Source organism: Lemur catta, chromosome 3 (assembly GCF_020740605.2).
Source record: "Lemur catta isolate mLemCat1 chromosome 3, mLemCat1.pri, whole genome shotgun sequence".
NCBI lineage: Eukaryota > Metazoa > Chordata > Mammalia > Primates > Lemuridae > Lemur > Lemur catta.
In genome coordinates, this window is record NC_059130.1 from 28,378,848 (window position 1) to 28,400,831 (window position 21,984).

General features: G+C 47.1%; 1 protein-coding gene across 2 annotated transcripts in view; it reads right to left on the reverse strand.

The window, feature by feature from the left end:
* Positions 1 to 4,894: 4,894 nt before the first annotated feature.
* The window catches only part of KCNN3 (potassium calcium-activated channel subfamily N member 3), a 149,135-nt gene continuing 132,045 nt past the window's right edge, over positions 4,895 to 21,984 (reverse strand). For both annotated transcript variants that reach the window (XM_045545213.1, XM_045545214.1), the window contains 4 exons: positions 18,482 to 18,592; positions 10,120 to 10,247; positions 9,262 to 9,331; positions 4,895 to 5,218 (listed from right to left, as the gene is read on the reverse strand). In XM_045545213.1, the coding sequence (XP_045401169.1) occupies positions 4,922 to 5,218; positions 9,262 to 9,331; positions 10,120 to 10,247; positions 18,482 to 18,592 (606 nt within the window). In that variant the 3' untranslated portion in view covers positions 4,895 to 4,921. The remainder of the gene's footprint in view (positions 5,219 to 9,261; positions 9,332 to 10,119; positions 10,248 to 18,481; positions 18,593 to 21,984) is intronic.

Here is a 21,984-nt window from a genome sequence, read left to right on the forward strand (position 1 = left end):
GGTTTTTGCTGTTGTTTTTTGGCTATAAGTGTCAGCATCTCTTTGGGATCCTAACTACAGGTTGGTGTTGAATTTTGTGCTTTTCCTCTACCAGCTTGGTTGGTCACGATGTCTCTTTTGTTTGTTTCAACACATAGTCCAGGCCCAAGATTACAGCTTCCGGAATACATTTCTCAGGTGTGTAAACAACTGTCGCAGGGCACTTGGCACCTAGATTTGGAGGTCATACGTTGAAGATTTGACAATGGTTTTGTTCAGAAGGAACTCCAGTTCATGTTTGGGTGTTTCCAGTAATGGTGTAAAACAAAAAGATCACAGTTATTTTTTTTTCTATGTGTATACACTTATATACCATTGCACTAAGTACTTTTTAATAAGCTGCGGTCTGTTTCAATAAAAAATCTATATATTACTTGTCTGACAAGAGTTTACTGTTAATTTCTATTCATGCAGTCTGGCACAAGCTTCCTACTACCACAGTTAGACAGTTAATATTGCTATCCCTGTAATACTGCTCTCTTAGCGGCATCACTGATCCCACTCCCGGTATGTTTGCTTTGGTGGCAGTAGAGAAGGAAGGGATACCGTCCAGGGCGTCATCAAGCCCACTGACTGCAGGGGGAGAGAAGGGGCTGTTCCATGCCTACCAGGAAGCCACCAGATAGCTGTCTAAGGTACTGAAATCAAACGCTGCAGAGTCAATAGGATAGCAAAATGACAACTAACGGATCCTTACTCTGCTTCTAGAAATTTTCAGGGAAGTAGAATGACCGTATAAACCTGGGGACGTATTTTAGGATTTAGAAGTAGTCACTTAAAATAATAACCTACTGGTAGTGCAATGACTTCACAGTATCTCAGATGTGGTACTGTGATGGTAGCAACACCATTTGTTCTGGGATGAAATACTGATTCTTAATTTGGGGTGCAGTTTGTCAAGTTACACTCTGGAGGAGGAGGAAGGTTCTGGAACTATGTGCTAATCCCATATTTCTCCCTACTGATTTCACGACCTATTTGATATTTAACAATTACTTTTTGGTAACTATTGACTGCATTCAAGTGCAACATCAAAGTGTGGACCAGATAGGGTCAGTCTGGGCTGCTGTGGATGACAATAGTGATTTCCTTTTTTTCCCTATTGAATACTTTGTACTTAAGAATATTAACTATTATCTTAACCTTTAAGTACAGAGAAACTGAGTTATAAGGTAATTGGCCAAAGATGTGGATCCAGTTTTAATTTTTGTTTATTCTGATTTTGTATCACTAGTTTTCTTCTTTTCCATGATTGTTTATTCACAAGAAAATTACTGAAAATTTAAGGGGGAAATCCCCCAATATAGTAAAATAATTTTTCTTCAATGCTGTTCCTTCTTGGCCTTTAATAATAACAATAGCTTGCACGTGCTCAGCACTTTAGAATTTACTTTCCCATCCATTTTCTACTTCTCCTAATTTACAAGATTGCTGTTAGACCACTGGTGCCCGCTGAGGTCAGACCGTCAGTGGTGAATCAGGGCCTCCCCCTGTTGTTATTTTGGATTGTACAACCATTTCTAGAGATGACATCATGAAGTACATATTATGACTATGGCAAGGGCAGTTCATAGACACTGTATGGCAATTTGTTGATGACGATCACACATATGTGGCCTTTGATCCCAAGGTGCAGATTTTTATTTGGACTTCAATCTAAGGAGGAGTGAGCCCCTAGTCTGGTATAATTTACCAACTGATGCTATGTCCTGAAATTCCACTGAGATTAGTGGTCTTAAAGTATCACAGTACATCCCTGACTTTACAGTACTTGAAGCTATAATATGGCTTGAGTGCTGAGAGGGTGGCTCTGTGTTTCTAATTCAAGTGTCTAGATATTTTAGGGAATATTAGAGTGCTTCTACCTGTCACTAAGTTATCAGAAAGATTATAGCAGGGGCTCTGCCATGGGGTCAGCCTTCCAGGAGTGGGCATAACTCCATTAGTTCAGTATTGGAGTGAGGTTACCATAATTAACAGTTTTTACATAAAGCCAATTCTTGAGTAGATAATTAAACCTCCTCCACTACCAAACTTGAAAATAAGGTACAAGAAGGCATGGCAGGAGAATCCACCTGCCCCTTTTTCCCATCTGACTGCAGTGGAATTAACCAAAAGATGTAGGAAGAAAACGTGGTGAGCTACACCCAGGATACTCAATACGTAAGTCATCAAGGGTTGATTGTACTTGCAGGAGAATGGGTAACTTTCCCACATAAAGCTGAAATATTAGTGCAGAGAAGTAGTCCCATTTGCCATTGTGGGATCAACATGCAGATTAGATTGCTTATTTTTGGGGGGGGATAAGTATTCTTTTGCCAAGGATAAAAACCACATATAGCTATTGCACTACCAATAGGTCAAGTCATGCTATGTGTTTCTAGGATGCCAGCGGCTACTGCTACTGGAAATAATTCCAGCCACTCCCTTGACTAATGTTGCTAGCTTGGTCTTTGGGGTTTACCTAAGTAAGAGCATCAATGATGGGTTAAAGAAGACTTATCCACAGACCACAATGGATAAATTGGAGTCTGTGCACACTTTTGGGCAGGAGGAGTGATAGTGGAATCTTGCATGTCACTTATTTGAAATTGAGACTAAGTCCCCATAGGTGCACACACCCACGCCCACACGCACACATCCCAGGGTTACAGCAGAATGAAAGGGGCAAATCGGAATTAACGGTTGAGGGCAGTAGGTTAAATGATCAGGATTGGTCGACCTATCAGTGGTCTCCACTTTGTGATATGGAACTAATGCCACAAAGAAACTGCATGGTTATTTCATCCATTTATACATTTGCTTACATGTTCGGCTGAACTGTCACTGAAAACAGGAGCACCATTCTTGGGACATTAAAAAAAAGGGAAGGGGGATCTTTCAGATAATCAGTAGTTAAAAGAGCAAGTAAAAAAATAAAAAGCCAACAGCAGGTGTGGCATCTCTGGTATGCAAAACAACTAATGAAAATGCTCAAAGGAGTTATCAAGAGAAACCATTAAGAATATAGAGCATTAAAGGAACAGCAGCAATAGCAAGAGACAAAAAGAAGAGGTTTAGCAAGAGACCAGATCTTCTCAAAAGAGTGGCCTTCATTCTAGATTGTCTACCTTTTGCTGTCCAGCAATTCCCTTATCCTTAGAAGACAAGACTCAGTGCTGCAGAAGCAAAATCTCCACAGCAAGGTCCCACCTTCAGAATGGTGATCACATCTTCTTACAAAGCTAAATCCCAAATGACAACCATATGCAAAAACCCTTTTCTTTTATCTTAAACAGATGAAATATTCCATACAGTATCATTTAATTTCCCACAGGCAGAAATCAAAGACCCCAGAATGATAAAAATGATGAACGACATGATGGTTTGCACATCACAAATGTTATGTGTGGTCAGATTATGGAGCAAGAAAGAAATTTTTCAGTGCCTGTCACTACACTGGACCTTGATGTTTCTGAAGTCTCTTGGAGTTTGAGATGTATTAGAATGGTTTTTGCACCAAGATTAACATGGTACAGTAGGAACAGGCTGCTGACAAATCTATGTCCTCTTACCTTACCTATAATGTTCCCTAAGGGCTCCCTTTATTCTCACAACATTTCATTCTGAGGTGACTTCAGGTCAGGTAGAACGGACCACATGGGCCACTCTCCATCACTCCTCCTCCCAGCTCAGCAGCTGGCAGGTGAGGCACTTCACCGTTTTGCACTCCTAATGTCTGGGGCTAGACACCCATTGCCTGAATACAGCTCAGCAAATCCCCAAACCATACTTCTATTCACTAAGGTGTTATTGGGTTGCCCTTGTTTGTGCATGTGCACACACCTGCACGATCCCCTGTCCCCTCCCCCTGACACGTACACCTGGTTATTTGGTCCATCGAAACACAGTTTGTTTGGATGTAAGAAGAAAACTCTGCAGAAGCTGTTTTGTTTTGTTTTTTTTTTAGAAGGCTGCTCACCCCTCCAGAATGCCGATAATTTTGGCCTGGCATCCATCTGAAATCAAGCATGGTGCACATCCGGGACAAAGCAACCTGCATCGTGTTTGAAGGGACCTGTATCTTCAGTGAAGCTCAGGATGTGGCCAATACTAACTACCTGAACTGAAAGCATCCCACATTCAGATCCAAATCAACTTGACACATTTAGAGAGTGCCTACTGTGTGCAGGGTGAGGTACCAGGTCCCTTTTTATTTGGGTTAAGCTCAAACAAGAAAGGATCTGGACTGAGTGTGGGATGTGTACGTGTGTGTACATGCACGTGCTTGCAAACACACAGGTTTATATGGGTATTAACATTGGATGAAAAATCTGGCTTTTTATTTGTCTGTGGGTTTTTTTTTTCAGTCTAAATTGGGTATGTCTGGTTTGGCAAGTTGTGGGCAGCTCTCTTTTACTTTTGTCACCCAGAAGCCTTCCTTAGACAAAAGGAAAGGAGAGAGGTGTGCTCCAGGACCCCAGTGGTGAGGAACCCATCCCCCAAGCCTGACACGACCCCCCCATCCCCACGGGCCCCTCTTCAGGGCTGGCTTCACTGTTGGCTGCTCCAGTGCACCTGCCCCCCAACCCCCCACGTGAAGACCTGAGATTGAGCGTGGATTTCTGTTCTCCACCAACTCTGCAGCAAGGGCCCTGCCAGAGGCGTCGCTTCCTGTCATCTCCTCTTCCCGCTCCCAAGTAGAGGCACCTAAACAGAGATTAGATTTCTGGTTTCAAGGCATATCAAACCAAGCACACTGGATGAACATGAGTTAGTTAATTAGCCCGGTCTCTCTTCTTTCTGTTCCCTGGTCTGAGAGTTTCTTGATGGCAAAGTGACCAGGAGAGCTGATTTGCATCTTAAGACCTATGGGTAACGCTTCTGGAGTGGGGAGTTTTATTTAGCAACTGCTTGAACTTGTGTATGGGGTCGGGAAGGAGGTGGAGCTGACCCCAATCGGGCTATCGGAGTGCGGGGTGTGGGTGGTGCCCACCGCCACGCTGACGCCCCGGGCCTCGAGGATGGCAGACAGGAGCTGCTGTTGCTGCTGGCGCAGGGTGTCGGCGATGAGCAGCGGCAGGGAGTTGAAGCTGGCGGTGAGATGCTCCAGCTTGGACTCCAGGCTGCCAATCTGCTTCTCCAGGTCTTCACTCCGATCATTGAGTTCCGTGATTAAGTCGTACATGACATTCTGCATCTGTGTGGAGAGAGGGAGCGCTGAGAGGCAGGGAGACAGCTGGTCATCACGCAGGTACCTGCACTAGGAGAGTGAAGTCCCCTCCACGTCACACCAGGGGCACCTTCCACAGCTGCGTCTGGTCTGGCCACGGAAACGACACAGTTCACTTTCCCGCAGATGGGGGGGCTGTGGTGGCACATTTTTTTCTTATTATAAAAATAATGAGTTTTAATTGTAACACTGTATTAGAAAATATGTACAAAGGAAAAGAAACAGCCCTTTTTTCTTAAGTAGAGTGAGTCTCTAAACTGTCTTCATGTTCTTACAGGGACCCGACCTCTCAACTCACATGGCTGCTGGCATCTCGTAATTCAAGAGAAGACACCATGGAGAACGGACAGTGCAATAGATTTATAATTAGTAGGCCAGGGTTCAAGTACAAGTGTGCAGCTCACTAACAATGTGCCCTCTGTCAGGCCACCCGACCTCTCTCAACGTCGGTTTCTTTATAAGATTGGAGTTAATAATAACTACACATAGTTATGAGTTACGGGGCACCCCCCACCTCCCACTTCAACACAGCGGCCAGAATGTGACATGTCATTAACGAAGGGAGCTGCCTCGCTGAGGTGTGGCCCTTCCCCTGCCGGGTCCACAACGCCTCACTTTAGGACATCCCTGAAGTGCTGTTCCACCCAGCTGAGCTCTTTGTTGACACTCAGGGTTCATACTCTCCCTCTGACCCGTCGTGCTCCCCTGACGCGGGGCAGGTGTCACACTCCTGCACTCAACCCGGCCTCACAGGGCTCCTCCCCCACACCCCACAGCCCCTGCTGGTCTGCAGGGTCCTGGTCTATGCCACAGCCATATTCCTCCCAGCAAATTAACAAATGCCACCCTGGCTCTGTACCTCACACTCGGGGGCAAGATTCACGGAGTCTTCACACTCCCAGGCATTCAGGAATGGATGGCAGAGGGCCAGGTTGGTGGTAGCTGGGTCGCCCCCTGAGATACTGTGGCTCTTTGAGCTTCTGGCCATCTGCCAGTGACACCCTGATCCTACTTCACCTGAAATTTCAAGTTACTCCAGGAAGCCGTGGAAACCACTTGTGCCTCAGGGGCCAAAAGAGCAGGAAATCAGGTGAGAGGAAAAAAAAGAGGAGTAGAAGAAGGTGGCAAAAGTGAAGCCAGAGTGGAGAGGAGGGAGGGGGAGACTGAAAGTGTAGTGACACGTCCCCAGGGGATCCACACCCACAGGGAAACTCACTGGGGCAGCAGGAGGAGGAGGCGTGGAGGTGGCAGAAGACGGCCCCAGCCGCCCTCAGAGAGGCACTTTAGAAGGCAAAGTGCTTCCTTCCTCAGCACTCCCAGAACCTCCTCAAGGTGCCCGTTCTTCCCAGAATGTACAAAATCGCACATTTATTTGCCTGCAGGGGCACCCTGCTGAGCTCTGGACCCGTGTCCAGCCTCTGCGTTGTGGCCCAGGGCTGGTGCTCACCAACTGCCCGGCCTTGAGATGGTCACTTTGTTCCCTTGGATCTTGGTTTCCTCATCTATATTCATAATCAGAGCTACCATTTGCAAACCCTTTATAGTTTACAAAGCATTTTCGCAGATATTATCTTATTTGATCACCTGAGCCTCAGATGGTAGGAATTATTTTTACACTTCAATTGAAGAAATTGAAGCACTCCAGTAAAGAGACCAAGCGTCCCCAGCTGTCACCCCATAAGATAGCTATTCAACACAGAAAATAATATCTGGAGGCCACATGCCACATTCTTAATCTAGAGAGGACCAAAGGGCAGGGATGGGCTGGGAGGGGGAAGCACAAAGAAGGGAAAGGGAGGGAGCACGGCATTATCATCTGCCCTGTTGCTTGGTGACAGGATGCCAGGGGGGTGTGGACCAATGTGAAGTACACTGAGCTGCTGCCAGGACCTTGGCTGAGTCTCCTGGGAGGAAAAGACAAAGACTGGACGAATGTCAGAGTCCCCTCCTCCCCAGATCTCATGCCATGGCCCCCACTGGGCTCTGCGGGACCTTCCCTTACCCTCTCTCCTGCACACTCTTTCTTTCCAGGTAACTCGCTCCCAGGTGACTTATGGCTCTGTTCCCCCACCCCATTCACAAGAGTGTCTTTCCCAACTGTGGTTTCTGCTTCACCCAGTCTGCTCTGCTGGGCCCCATCTCTCCAAGGGGCTATGGGTGGCACTGCTGAAATGCAGCCTTGAAAGTCAGGTTTGCTGATGTCCCCAGGGAGTATCAGTCACAGTGTGTCCTGCCGGATAAGAGGTGGGACAGGAAACATTGCTACTCACAGGAGACACATCTTGGGGCATCTTGTTGGGCCATTTCTGAAGCTTACAGCCATGTATACTCTATTTGACCCTCTTCCTGGCCACAGCTGATTGGCCCACGGGTGGACACATGGCCCACCCTGGCCAATCATCTCATCTCTTCTGAGAATTTGGAATTAAGGCCAATAGGTGGCCAATTCCCTGTGGTTAAAACTGTAACACACGCTCTCAGCATTGAGGCCTGTCATCATCTGCCATGGAGACAGGAGGTGTGTGGTGGGGGGGAGGAGGGAGAGGGAGCGAGAAAGAGAAGGAGGAAGGAAAGAGAGGATGGAAGCAGGCACTTGAACAGCTGGAGAAGGAAGAGATGGTGAGAGAATACCTTCTGGGTCGTGAGGGCTCCCAGGCCTGGTTCTATCTAGCCAGCTCCTTCCTGATGTCTGACCACCTGCCTGCTTTGAGGTTCTGCCTAGAATGAGACTCCCTAATATCCTTAGAATAAATTCCTCCATTTTTAAACCTTGGTCCTGTGGGTTTCTGATACTGGAACCCAAAAGTATTAAGCAGCACACCCGAGCCCCCAGGGAGCTCTCTCTGTGCGCTCACGTTCTGTTCACGTCCGACCCACGCCCAGGCCCGCAGGAACCCTGTCCTCCACCTGAACGCCTCCTCTGCAGCACACAGGCCTGTGGGCTTCTTCCTCACTGTGCCAAGCCAATTATTCCCTGACTGCAGTCCTCACGGGCTTGGGAGGCCCTTTCTTTGGCTTGATCCCTGTATCGAGCAGGGTGCCGGTACGTGGCCCCACAACCAGTAATTTCTCTGATTGCACCCTCTTTTCAAAGGGCGCTTAATCTGCCTGAGGGAGTTTCTCTTGCTTACTCAGAGAACGGTTTCCATTATGATAATTGACATGTGCTGGAATGTTCTGTCAGCCTGGCCCTGGCTGTACGCTTGATATATAATTTCTATCAAGAGGCAATGAGGAGGGGGGCTGTGGAGGGGAAAGCCCTTTCTTCAGGGGCACCTACTCTCAGCTCTGCCAACAGCGTGGCCTTTGGTTCTCTCACTTGGGTGACGTGCAAGAGGAGCAAGTTTCTTTACAGCATTTGTGGCAGCTCAGTGCAGGAACACAGACTGACAGCGAGAAGTCAAGCCTCAAGCCCCAGGGTTCTCAAAGGAGGGCTGTCTTTGTCAGTATCTTCATGTTCATGGTAGGCCACCTGCCTCTTGAGAAATAAAGAAATGCACCCACACACACACCAATTTGGGCCCAGAAAAACTGGGTGGCAAGAATTGGATTCAGTTAAATGGATTTCCAATTACACCTGCAAACTGGAAGTATCTTCTCAGGTGTGTCCTGGGCAGTCAGCACGGCCGTCACCACTGTTTGGTCCTCACTAATGTGCTTCCCCCCTGTGCAAACCCGAGCTCGTCCCTTAGGGGCCCCTCCGTGCGCAGCTAGTAAAACAAAACACTTACAGGTTTAAGTAGGTCAGCTAATTAATTCCAAACAAAGACAAACCTGAGCTGTTTAACTTAAGAAAAAATGCCACGTTTTTAAAATACAAGACACACTGGTAGATTGTGAATGTCAAAAATTTGAACCTAGGTCATTTTTGAACCAAGGAGAAATTGTTCTCTATCTTCCTAGCCCTGTACTGTCTGGCGTGAACATAGCCGGGTCTCACAGGTACGCCGGAGGAGTCCACATGCCGGCACCTGCGAACCTTCAGGATGTCTTCGCATTCGGCCACTCACCTTGGAAAGGTCCACCAGGGTGTTGGCTTGGTCACTCAGCTTCCTCTGCTCCATCTTGACACGCCTCAGTCTGTGGGGGAGAGTTGTAACAGGCAAGCCCTTCATGTGCACGTTAAGGGTTAGCCCAGCCAGCAGATTCCACAGCCCGATCCATTCCTCTGACTTGGAACCCAGCATGGGGACATTGAATATGGGCAACAACTGACTAGAATGAGGGGCTGGCAGGAGAGCAAACTCTTGTCCCTGTGAACGCTCACCTTTGGTCACTTCAGTCTCCTTGCCATTCCCAGATCTTTTCCCTGTTTCTATGCCTTTTTCTAGGCTGTGCCTTCTACCTGGAATGCCATATCCTCCACTTTTTAGGGTTCTCCCAAACCTCCAGGTCAGAATAAATGTTTTCATCGTTTGCTTTTCCACTATGCTTTTTTTATTAAAAAAAAATTCCTCCATCACAGAAAGCAGCAGCCACAGTTTGTTTTGAGTTGTGATGCATGGGGTTTGTGTGTGTGTGTGTGTGTGTGTGTGTGTACAGTGTATGTGTCTGTGTGTGTGTGCAAAGTGTATGTGTGTGTGTGTGTGTGTGTGTGTGTGTGCGCGCGCACGCGTGCGTGCGTGCATGGGTTGAGAGAGCCCGAGAGGCTTTTACTCTAATTTTTACCTTCCATAGCAGCCTGCCCAATGCCTAGCTTGTGACAGGTGCAGGAAAGTGAATGAACAGACTGATTTGGGCCCAGTTCAGGGGAACAAAATGGATTTCTTCTGTGCCTCCTAAGCATATGAGAAGATACTGGCAGAGCCGAGGGGGCCCGCCACTCCTAATCTGGTCATCTGACGGCTGAAGCGCTCTGGCATACTCACTGGTGGATAGCTTGGAGGAACTTCCTCTGGTGTTTCCTGACTTTGGCATGGTCAATCTTCTTTAGCAGCTTTGTGTGTTTATAGATTAGCCACGTTTCCCGAAGGACGTTGGCTGCAGCATTCTTGATCTAAGGGAAAATAAATAAAGCGGCTGCTATCAGCTTCATTTTCCTAGGTTCAGAGAATACACATTTTGTGTTTGCTGCTGCGGTCTACCTCATAAGGAAATGATTCTGCTGAGATCTATTTTCTTAATCAAAATTATAGAACTCTTAGAAAAGTGATTAAAATTCATCTCTTATTAATCCTGTACTCGACACTGTAGACCAGAGCTCGAAGTTGAGGGGTGTTTTTTTTTCTTAATTATTTCGGTGCTGCCTCTTGACTGCTGTTGCTGCGGCTATATTTAGACAGTCTGCATTAGCAAGACCTAGAGGCCCAGGGTACCCTTCAAATAGATAAATACATGCCTTTGCCGCCCTCACATGCAGGCTTCCACACGCTACCTGAGATTGCCATTTAATAGATGTGGTACATTCCTTGGATTCAGAGAATGAACAGATTTCCCATCAGCTGGAGATTTAAAAAGGCCTCTTTGAGAAAATGTCTTTCCCACCGACTGGAACTATAGGTATCAACAAGTCCATTGTTTCCTTTCCCAAACGGCCAAAAACGTGTACACTGCAATTTTACATGTAAATGTAATTGTCACAAAATGGAAAGAATTTCAAAGCAATGCCTGAAAATCAGCGAAGATATTTAGGTGTGAAACCGGAGCTGCCTCTTTTCCAAGGCTGGCTCTTTGGCTGCGCACTGCAATCACACGTTTCAACATATGACGCTGTCATCTGTTGACATGGAAACCACTGATATCACCAGGCTCACGACTGAGCTGAGACATATCAATGACATCCAGATGGCAGGGGACAAAGTTTTAATCCAAACACAGACATCTTCAGCAATTAGTACCAAGAGCAAGAGAAAACATTCCTTATTAAGCACAAGCTAAACAGATTTTTGATTAACCATCCCCATTTCTGTCAGCCATGCAAACTGGCCCGGGGCCACAGGCCTGGGGCCCGGAAGTGCATAGGCCAGCCTCGTAGGAATCAGGCCTCCAGCCAGAAAGGGTTTTAATAAAATTGGAGAATATAGACCTGCTTCTTCAGGCCGACATCAACAGATGGGACGTTGTTAAAATACTGAGACATGTGGGAAGGCAAGGAAACATTGTTTTGCAGGCTGATAACTTTTGTGTGTGTATGTTTTAAAAATTTATTACTAAGGCTGGATTATATTTTTCATTGGCGCTGAAGTGATGTTTTTAAAAGAACAGCTAAGTCTTCTCAGAAATGTCTAAGGGACATAAATATTGCTTTTTTGTTCAGTAAAAATCCACTGTGAAAATGGTTTAAAATGACTTAATTGCCCGCCTCTGGTACTTTCTTGCCTGAAAGGAAGCAGGTGGAAGTGAGTAGAAGCTGGAGATGGTGGGTGCCCAGGAGAGGAGGGGGGAGGCAGAGGAGAGAGAGGTTCTGGGTCTTCTCAGGGGTTAGAGTGGACAGTGGCCTCCTGGCAGAAGAGGTGACATCAAGGGAAGCCTTTCTCTCTGCAGAGCACGTATTACTGCTGTCCTTTTGTAGGGAGAAGGGACAATTTGACACATAATTTCTTCAGTTTCCCCAGGGACTTAGCCTCCAAGGAAAGTCTCAAAGAAATTACAAAGCCTTCAGGTGAATCCCTGTTCTGCCAATGATGAAGCAGTTTAGGAGCAAATGCTTAATTATCTATAAAATGGGAAAAATAAATCCTTACTTTAAGGGTTGCTATGAGGCCCAAATGAGCCAGTGAAGATGGTATGGATGGTGCTGAGGGCAACAGCTAACATATAGCCGGTGCCAGGCTCAGGTCTGAGCAGTTCATGGGTATCCACTCAATTAATCCTCACAACAACCTTCCTGGGCAGGTACTAATAGTATCCGTATTTTACAGATGAACAAACTGAGACACAGACCAAGACCAGAAATGGCGAACTGAGTCAATGTGTGTCTGAGTGCTATATGAAATGTAAAGCACCTTGCACATATTAATTATTATCATCTGGCTCAAACCTCCCATTTCCAGTCTGAGGAAACCGCTTTAGAAATGGGATGTGAGTGCCAGAAGCACACAGCTAGCTAATGGCAAAGTCAAAAGAAGAGCCAGGTCCAGGAAGAGCATAAGGTTTTCATGTGGTCCGAAGGAAGGACCTGAATAGATTTCATCTTTACACAAAATCATTTCCTGTTTTCCAGGATCAAGGGATTGGAAAGGACATTAGAATTTTTTTTTTTTACATCATCATGGCCCTCACTTAGCAATGTGACAGAACATGGAGTCCAGGTCCTGCGCTTATCTTCAGCCCAAATGTAAGATCCTGAATGCGCAGCACAGTGTAGCTGAGAGAGGCAGTCACATCATCTTTACGGGTTTGAACGGGAGGCCCCTGCGCATTCGGGAGAGTGATGTTAACTGCAAGCTCTTGTGCTGACTCTGAAATTAATTGCCAGCAAACAGCCTGGCACAAAGCTAAGTAGATCAATATCTGCAAGAGAAAAACAAATAGGCTTTTAACTGCATTGTGCTTTCCCAGGTGGACAGTAAATGCTATCACAGCCAGGGTCTTCCTCCAATTCACCTGGCTGATTGCTTCTTTGAGCATTGTTGGGATGCGGAGCAGGTGAAGGTCGTGTGCCTCTCCTCGGATCTGCTGAACCTCCAAAGGGCTCCATGCACCCTTCCCTGATGGGGGCTTGGCTACCCTCTGAGCTCTCCCAGTGGGCAGGGGCACCAGGACCAAAAGATGCTCCCAGGGTGCAGGGCTAATGGGGGCAGGGCTTGAGATGGAAGCAGCAAACTGGGAAGTATTGCTCAAGGCTTGCCATGATGGGATGAGTTTGGGGATGGTTAGGAGAGGACCCTTTGTGCATGGAAGGCCTGCTGTCCTGCCTCCAAAACCCAAAAGCATATGGGCTGATTGTTTTCTGTGGGTCCATAAACTCTACCAAAAAAAAATTGCTTTCACTCTGATTGGAGCCAGAGAATGGGCTCTGTGACCTACGTACTTTAGGAAGGGTTCTAAGACTAATGGGCCTGGGAAAGAAAGTGGTCTGACCAAGATCCTGCAAATAATAGTGACAGGTAACAATTACAGAGCGCTTACTATGTGCCAGGCTCTGTGTTAAACACTTATGTCTGCATTGTTTCATTAACCTTCAGAGAAACCTGATAAGTAGATGGAATTCTGAGGTGGACCTGGGGCCCATTACTGAACTCTCTGACACTCACTTTCCTTATTCATCCATTCAAGGACTACTTAATGAGCACCTACCATGGGACATTGTTCTAGGATGTGACAACACTGAGGTGAAAAAACCAGTAACATTTCTGCCTTCATCAACCTATAATCTTGCACAGGAGACAGTAAGTAGTTTGTAATATAGTATCAGGTAATAAGTGCTTAAAAAAAAAGCAGGGTACAGGGCTAGAGAGTGATGCAAGTGCTCCTGATCTGTGAAATGGGATTACTGTGTTGATTAAATGAGAATACACTTACAACACTTAGCACGGAGCCCGGAGGCAGTGTGCCCCAATTCATGGTATCTTTATTAATATTCTCCCTTCCCCACTCCCAGCAAATGTCAGCTTCTTTCCCTTTCATCTCCCTGATCCCCAACAAAAGAAAACATATAACAGAACACACAAATCTGTTCCCCGAGCTCTTGACCATAGCATCCCATGTCAAGGGCTTGCCCTGGCCACCTCCCTGCCAAGGAAACCTGCCACTTGGTAATACAGAGGGGCTGTGGGTTGCAGGAGGAATATTCGGGCCAGAGGTACAAGGTGGATGAAAGGAGCATCCTTCTTGGGCATCCCATGCCTCCAGCAGCCACAGGAGCCCTGGGAAAGTAATTCCAGGAACCCCATTAGTGGAAACCCCAGGGAAGAAATCATTAGTATGCCCATTATGCTGCCAGAACCCTTCCCAGGGAAAAGTGTTATGCTTAGATTTTGGGGGGTGGGGAAGGGAAGAAGCCAGATCAGGCCCAGCCTGTAGGTGTGACTTATATAGTCAAATGTCACTTAACAACGGGGACATGTTCTGAGAAATGCGTCATGAGGTGATTTTGTTGTCATGCAAATATCATAGAGTAGACTTACCCAAACCTAGATGGGTTAGCCTACTCCACACCTAGGCTATGAGGTACAGCCTATTGTTCCTAGGCTACAAATTTGCACAGCATGTTACTGTACTGAATACTGTAGGCAACTGTAACACAAATCACTAGGCAATAGGAATTTTCAGCGCCATTATAATCTTAGGGGACCACCGTGGCATACGTGGTCCATCGTTGTGTGGCTCATGACTGTAACTTCAAGGAGCTACAAGGTTGAATCTAGACTAGCTGACAAGCATCACTATCAGAGAACCTGCGGGCCAGCCCTGTCTTCAGATCTGTGACTGGAGGTGTCCGTCACACACAGGGTGGGAGAACGGGGCCCGCTGCTGGCCAGCAGTCTCGTGTCCTTTAGCCAGACTTTCTCTGTCTGGCATAACAATGACTACATTTTTTCCTATAAAATACCCCTCCTGAGAGTAATCTTTGAATTAACCTGCTGAAAAAAAATTTTTTCTACTAGCAGGAGTATGATAAAACTTTGATTTATACTCATAATTAAAGGAAGGTTTTCTCTAGCATCATTGAGGAGATACTGCAGAGGGAGCTACTTAAAGGGGGCTGTGATATGTTCAGAGCTGAGTGTTAGAGCCTAAGGCCATCCATGGGGAAGCAAAGTGCAGAAAGACGGGGCTGAGGGAGGCCCAGGTGAGGAGAGCAGGCGGCTAACGGTTTTGACGGGGCAAGACTGAGAAGATAGCAGCTTTAAGTATGGCAGGGCAGAGGCCTTGGAGAGGCCGGCGTACGTGAATAGCCACGGCAAGGTCGAATCAGGCTCAGAAACTGCTCAGACCCAGAGATCCAGGGCATAGAGGAGTCAGAAATAGTGCTACCTCTTTAGGCCTGGAGACTGGAAGAACAGTGATGTCATTAGCAGACCAGGGAAGTTAGGAGAAAGAACTAGTTCAGGGAAGTTATGGGTTTGGTTTCGGTCTTACTCATTGATTTCGTGGGGAAGTGTACTTAGATGAGGTATTTGTGGCAAGAAACCCCTGCAGCAAGGAGGAGAGACGACCCTGAGCCAGGTGCACACACCCATCAAGCTGTCTGAAGGTTTTGCTCACCGTGGTCCGACGTGGAGAACATGTGCAGTGAACAGAAATCCGTCCACGGTACATCTTAAGCCCAGTGTGTCCACGGCAGCCCACCCTGCCTTTTATAAAGGGGAGTGCTCTCTGAGGGCAATCAGCCACCAGAGGTTAAGTGTGAGGGCAAGGACCACCTCTTACCCGTCTTGGTGTCCCCAGAGCACAGGGTGTGGCACCCAGGGAGTGACCTCTGTGGTGGACACGTTTAGTTACATAAAACAGAAAGATGGGGCCATGGAGCACTGCGGTGCCAGAGAGATGGGGCTCTAGCACCTTCTTTACAGTCCCTCTGTACGTCATTTCCTTATATATTATCTAGTGGCCCAGAGGCTAGCAGTAAGTTATAATTATAGAATAACAATGGCAGTGACGCTGCAAAGTCAGCGTGGGAAGATCTGATCACATTAAACATAGAAATGACGATAAATTATACAAGTGAAAGATGACAAACCATGGGGTTCGGGAAAACCAGAGACTGAGTTGTCACCCAGACCCTCTTCCCTCCGCACAAATGGGCAGAAATGGTGCTGGCTCTAACGACAAAGGCTGGGCTGCAGCCTTTATAGCAGCACAGGTAGGATGAATAAACACTAGAGCACTCTGAGTATTTTTATGATCTAATAGGCTACAATTCCTTTTTCCTTTTTGCTTAGGTGTTTGAAGAATCAAGCTTGCACACACTGGTAAGAGATTGCTTTTAACCGTTCAATCTGCTAATTGTCTACTCCAGAGAGGTTTGCAATTAAGCCACAATGGGCATAATCTTTCCCCAAGAATTCACTGAGATCTTATGAATAGACTGAGATTAGCATCTCGTTGACCCTTCAGCCACTCCAGCTGGACACGATGAGCCATCTAGAGAGGACAGAAGACAGACCAGGCATCCCCAGAGAACAAAGGTGGGCTTCTCAGGCGAGCAGGTCAAAGTGAGCTCGAACCAGAGCAGGCTATGCATCCAGTTTCATTTCAGTGAAGGTTATGTAAAAGAACCTGTGGAGGTCCCAGTCTTGCCAGTTTGGAAATTGTCTCTCTGTAAAAACCATCTCTTTTGTGTTTATGTCTCTGGGAAAAGATATTAGACAGTAAAGAGACATTTCAATGGATTTAAGTGGTCTCAGAAAAGTAAAATGTTACTCGATTAAAAAGGTAACTTGCATTCATGGGTAAGCAATAAATATTTGTTGATTTGATTTTCAGTCCTACTTTTCAAAAAGTAAGTGGACTTGAGGAGGATTTTAGAGAATCATTTTTGAAAGATTAAAATTAGCAAGCACAATCTCATCTTCTTCTACAATTATATTGCAGAAAAATTGTTTATTTTCCTGGCATGTGAAGGAGCTGGCTTTTCCTCAGCTTTCTTTTCCTCGAGCATCTGATTTACTGGGTGTAAAATGGAGAGGACAAAGGAATAGCATGAAATACAAAGAACACACTTGGTTTAAACAAGCAAACCACAATAAACAAGAGACTGGTAATGTCTCTGCTCTTGGTAAACAGCTTCTGAGAAGGTTTTGGAGGCAAAAAATTCTCTCTCCCCTCATTCCTGCTTGTAGTTTCCATTCAGCCAAACATCACTAAATTGCTTCGAGGTAATAGATGCAAGTGTATTTGCATTTAGGTGTTGCAATGACTTTAGTAATTTCCTCAATACCAGCATGACTTATGCATGAGTATTAAAGGAGGCTGAAGGAGAGTGGCCGAGTTGCCGGGTTCCGTGTGAAACCCGGCAGGCCTGATCATGGTGACAGCCTTTAATCGCTGTCATCTTGATGCTATAAATCATGGTTTTTTGGGGTACAGCTGATAGCTCAGGGCCATGATGTGCCAAGTACAACCATTTGTCTGTCAACAATGTAAGAATATTTGCCTGTACCCGTTCCTTTTAACATCTGTGGAGGCTCTTTAAAGAATCCAATAAATGTAATCAAAGACCGAACAATCAAACACCATAAATAATTCTGCCGAGAAACTCGAAATCCCTGGCAACTGCACATTCTCCCACTGCCTTCCCTAGGAGCTCACTCACCGCTCTCTTGTCATTCTCTCTCTCTCCCTTTTTGTTCTCCCTTCCTGCTTTTGTCTCTGTTTCTAACACATTTTTACTGCTTCCAACATTAATCACTGAATATTTTCTCTAGCTTTCAAAAACCCAAATCAATATGTGGTTGCTGGTGGATCCCTCAACCCACTTCAGCCCTAAATGCAAACGACTTACCATGGAGGCTGAGACCCCAGCCCCAGGCTCTGATTCTGTCTCGTCTCAGAAAGAGGAGAGTCTTGCAGGAAATCAGACTACTGACCTTCCTTCAGGCTGTAGTTCTAAAGAATTTTCCATAAAAGCTGTCATTAAATAAACAGCTCCTGCCTTGCTCATTTGGCCTGCTGTTATCCTGCAAGTCTTGTTTCTGTCTCTTCTAAATGGGCCTTTTCTCCTCTAACAATTCAGTGGGGTGTCAGACTTTTAGCAGCTCAACGATCTCCCCATCCCTGCATATTTTCAGCTTTTCATCCTCCTTAACCACTGTCATAAGGGGACAAGTGAGAAACATTACCCAGAAAACTCAAAAGGGGAAAATTGGATGATGACGTTTTGATGAACAACATAATTTAGGAATGTGGGCTCTACTGGAATGATTGTTTTAAATGATTTTTTATAGGATTAGATTTAGATGTATTTCCAATATAGTTCTAAGACTCTCTACTGCCCTTCCTAATGAGAATCCTGAAAAGATTTGAGCAAAAACAAAAACATTGTCTCATGCTGGGTAATTTATTTGGTACCATTAGGCAAGTGGGCGGGTTATACCATTGTATACTATTGATTTAATTACCAGGAAAATTATTTGGTTGCCTGAACCATGCACAGTGATTTAATAGGCGCCTGATGTGCTAAGACACTGTGTCCATTTTGTGCAGGCTGTTTGCCTATGTCTGGGGCTTCCCCGACACTCCGTTTTAAAGCGTGGCCCTAACCCAAACCGTGGGACTGTTTTCTTTCTGATTGGCTTCTACCTTGGTCTTAAGGCCCCACTAAGACGGGGATGTGTGACATCTTACCCGTTTGGTGAGCTGAGTGTCCATCATGAAGTTGTGAACGTGCTTCTCCGCTTTGGTGAGTTCCAGCTTTCGGGCCACCACGGCCACCACGAGGGCAGTGCAGCCTGCGCCCTGTCGGGGGATGTCAGGAGGGCCAGGGGGAAAGAACACATCATCAAGAGGCGACGTGAGACACTCAGTGTGCCCCGTGCCCACTGCAGGGTTTCCCAGGAGTGGAATGGGGACTTGAGCTCTATGGCTGGTCAAGACTGAGCCATAAACCCTGTCAAAACCTGTCAAGACACTAATGTCCCACCCATGAAGGGGTCTGCTGTGCCTCCTGGATTGTGCGCCAGAGCTGGCCTCTGGGAGACTACGTCTTCATAGAGCTAGCCGGTTCTCAGTGGAGCAGGGTGCTAGATACAGCTGAAGCTTTGGGGAATTCGACCGATAGGTCATTCCCAGGTCCCCTGCCAGGGCATGCAGCACAGCAGAGGACAGGGTCCAGCACCCAGGCCCTCTCTCCCTCCCGCATGTCCCAACCCCACTGCCAGCTCTAGACCAGTGGGCCCAGAGGAAGGAAGACTATGCACCAATGGGAGTATGGACGGAACACCTGCTGTGGTTCAGAGTTTTCCTGAAAATAATCTGAGGGGGCTATACCTTCTCCCCAAAGATTGCTCCCCAGAGGCAGCCCCGGCTGGCATGAACGTGTGCCCTCCACAGCTGTGCCTGCTCCACAGTAGGGCTTCCTACTTGAAGGTAGGCTATGACTCAGCACAAGGGAGCAGTTCTCTCTTGCTTTCACCAGGAGGCTCGTGAATTTACCACCCCGCACAGATTTTAAAGACAACATGTCTGCCTAAAACCAGGATTTTAAGTGAACCTGCAGAAGACCCTGAAGGATTTTCCAGAATAAGTAGGTCTGTTCCAGGGGAGCAGAGGGAAGGGGAGTTGATGAGGCAGTCCAGCCCCCCAGGAAGAGCTGGACTCATTTTCTCTCTCCTAATCCTTTGGGCACATGCTTGACTGCCTGGGAAATGAGCAGGGAAGGGAGAGGGGCACATTCCAACATTCTCCCAGTGGATTTCTATGAAATAAATCCTCTTCACCGTGCTGTTGGCCTGTGAGCACTGGGGAAGGGAGAGTCACTCCCTCCACTGGGTCTTCTGCAGGCAGTGGCAGCCAGCCCTGTCCTTGCTGAGAGGGGACACTTGTTAGAGACCATCAGCCTTTTCCTGCACGCTGGGCCTGCCCTGCCCTGACCGCTCACGGCAAGAGATGATGAACTGATTACAGCCAACAATCTAATCCAGATGCCAAACAGTAGTTCCAGTTGCCATAGAGCCAGTTTAGCAATCTGAGGTCTGGGATTGAAGGAATCCATCAGTAACATTTTTGGCTCATCGGGTCTTACAGAATGTGTGAGAAGAGGAAAAGATAGTGTGAGAAGAGGAAAAGAACGTTTATCAAAGGTATATAATCTATAACTGAGGGGAGGTCGCATGTGGGTAGACCAGTTCCCTCCTCTCTCCTTGCCGCTCCGTCTCTCTTCTCCTGCAGGCTAACAGTGTGAGCCTGGGTGAGGTTTCGGCCTGGCTGAAGTTGGCAATGCTTTCTCCCCATTTCTCATAAGGGTTCCCATTAAAACAATCCAGTGTTTGTTAGTACAGTGGTCAGCCTCCCATTTCTAGCACAACAAAGTGAAAAGAACTGAGCCTGTGTGAACTTTCCTTTTCTGACCTCATTTTCCTCTTTTGTTCGGGGATGGCTATGTTTTTTCAGCTTCTGTGACTTGCAGGAGACTCTGTGCCCAATTTTCAAAGGATTTGGGCAGGTGGACATCCTGGTTTGTAGCTGTAATCAATGTAGCCAGGCCTCCAAAAGCAAAAAATAGCTTAAAAGAAGCTGTCCTAGAGGGAAGATGTGTGCTCCCTCTCCCCTCGGCCAGACCGCGCACCATCCCTCTCCTTTATGTGGAGTTCCAAAAGTACTTTGGGCTGAAAGCCCAAAAAGAGGGATATATCATCGTGTTAAAAATGGAACATCAGATGGAGAGGGTTCTCCCCAGGCTCCATTCTCCCTCGTCTCCCTGGGTCCAGGCAAAACTACTTAAATCATCCCTGAGAGCTGGGGACACAATAAACCTAAAGAGGGAGTCTCCCCGCACCGTACCACTTGGAGAATTTAATCAAAACAACCAATCAGCCACCACCTCAAATTTCCGGGGTCTAGAAGGAATGCTCCACGGTTCTTGCCATGGCCCACAGTCTAGCTGGTTGAATGCAGGGGGCTTTTAATTAGAAGTTGGAGTGTTTTATCTAAGGAACCATCTGTTTTATGTGATTAAGATAAATTTCTGCATGGAGGCAGGAAGTTCGCCCAGATGACATTTCCCAGTTTCTTTCAACTTAAAGATGTCAAGGCCTTGTGGATATTTCTCTGGAGGATACTGCATTCTTAAGCCCTAATTCCAGCTTGAATAGATACTCTATTTTTCTTTCAGATAATCCATTGTCTGGATGTAATTAGGGAAGTCACCAATAACGAAGCCTAACCTGGTCATTTCCATTAAGAGACAACCTCATAAAGACGGGTCAGACATCAGCAACCTTCAGAGAGTGGACGGCAGCGTGCTTAAATCCAGTCTACTGGTCCTCTGCAGGGTGTGTGTGTGGGGGGGCAGGGGTGGGAGGGAAGAGAAGATGAGAGGAGGGTGCAGGGGAGCTAGAGCTGGAGCAGAGAATGAGACGGAGAACAAGTTGTGCTGCATCCTAGACAGCAAGGGTCAGGAGAGGGACAGAGATAAAGGAGGAGCGAGGAACAAGAGAAAGGATGGGCTGATGGGACTGAGAGGGGAAGGAGGGAAGAACAAGGAGCTCAAGACTTTAGTCAGCAGTTAATGGTCAATCTTGGCCTTTAGAAGAAATGAAGGGAGCCCCATAGGATCCCCCCGCCCTGCTGTGTTCATCTGTCCCCCGAGTTCCTGCTGGGATGATGGGCCTTTTTCTGCACATGAGCCTATCAGTCTGGCAGGGCCACGGCCGCAGCCCGAGAGTGCCTTTGAGGCCTGGCAGGGGTGCAGATTGGGTGAGAGACAAGTTGCCAAGGGCCTGGCTAACTGTGGCGTGTGGGAGTTCATGCTGTCCTAGCTGGAATCCTAGAAATGGCTGGAAGGCGAGGGGGCGTGAGGAGAGGACAGAGTGGGACAGGAAAGGGTGAGCAGCTGCTGGTGTGGCTTCCATGGGGTCAGGCTGGGGAGCAAACTCATGACTCAGCCTTTTGCCTTTGGAGGTGCCAAGTCCTGAATCACAGTTGACACCAACTGGAGTCCCGGGGTCTGCTCTGCCCTATTCATTCTATTTCCATGGCGGGGGAGGGGATGGGGGCCACCTCTGATGAGGTCCCACTTTCCAAGGTACACGGCTGAGTGGGGAGCACAGAGTGCATGGGGAGAGAGTGGCTGGGGTGGGGTGAACGTGCCTAACTCAGCTATAGACGTGGACCCAAATCTGGACCCAGAC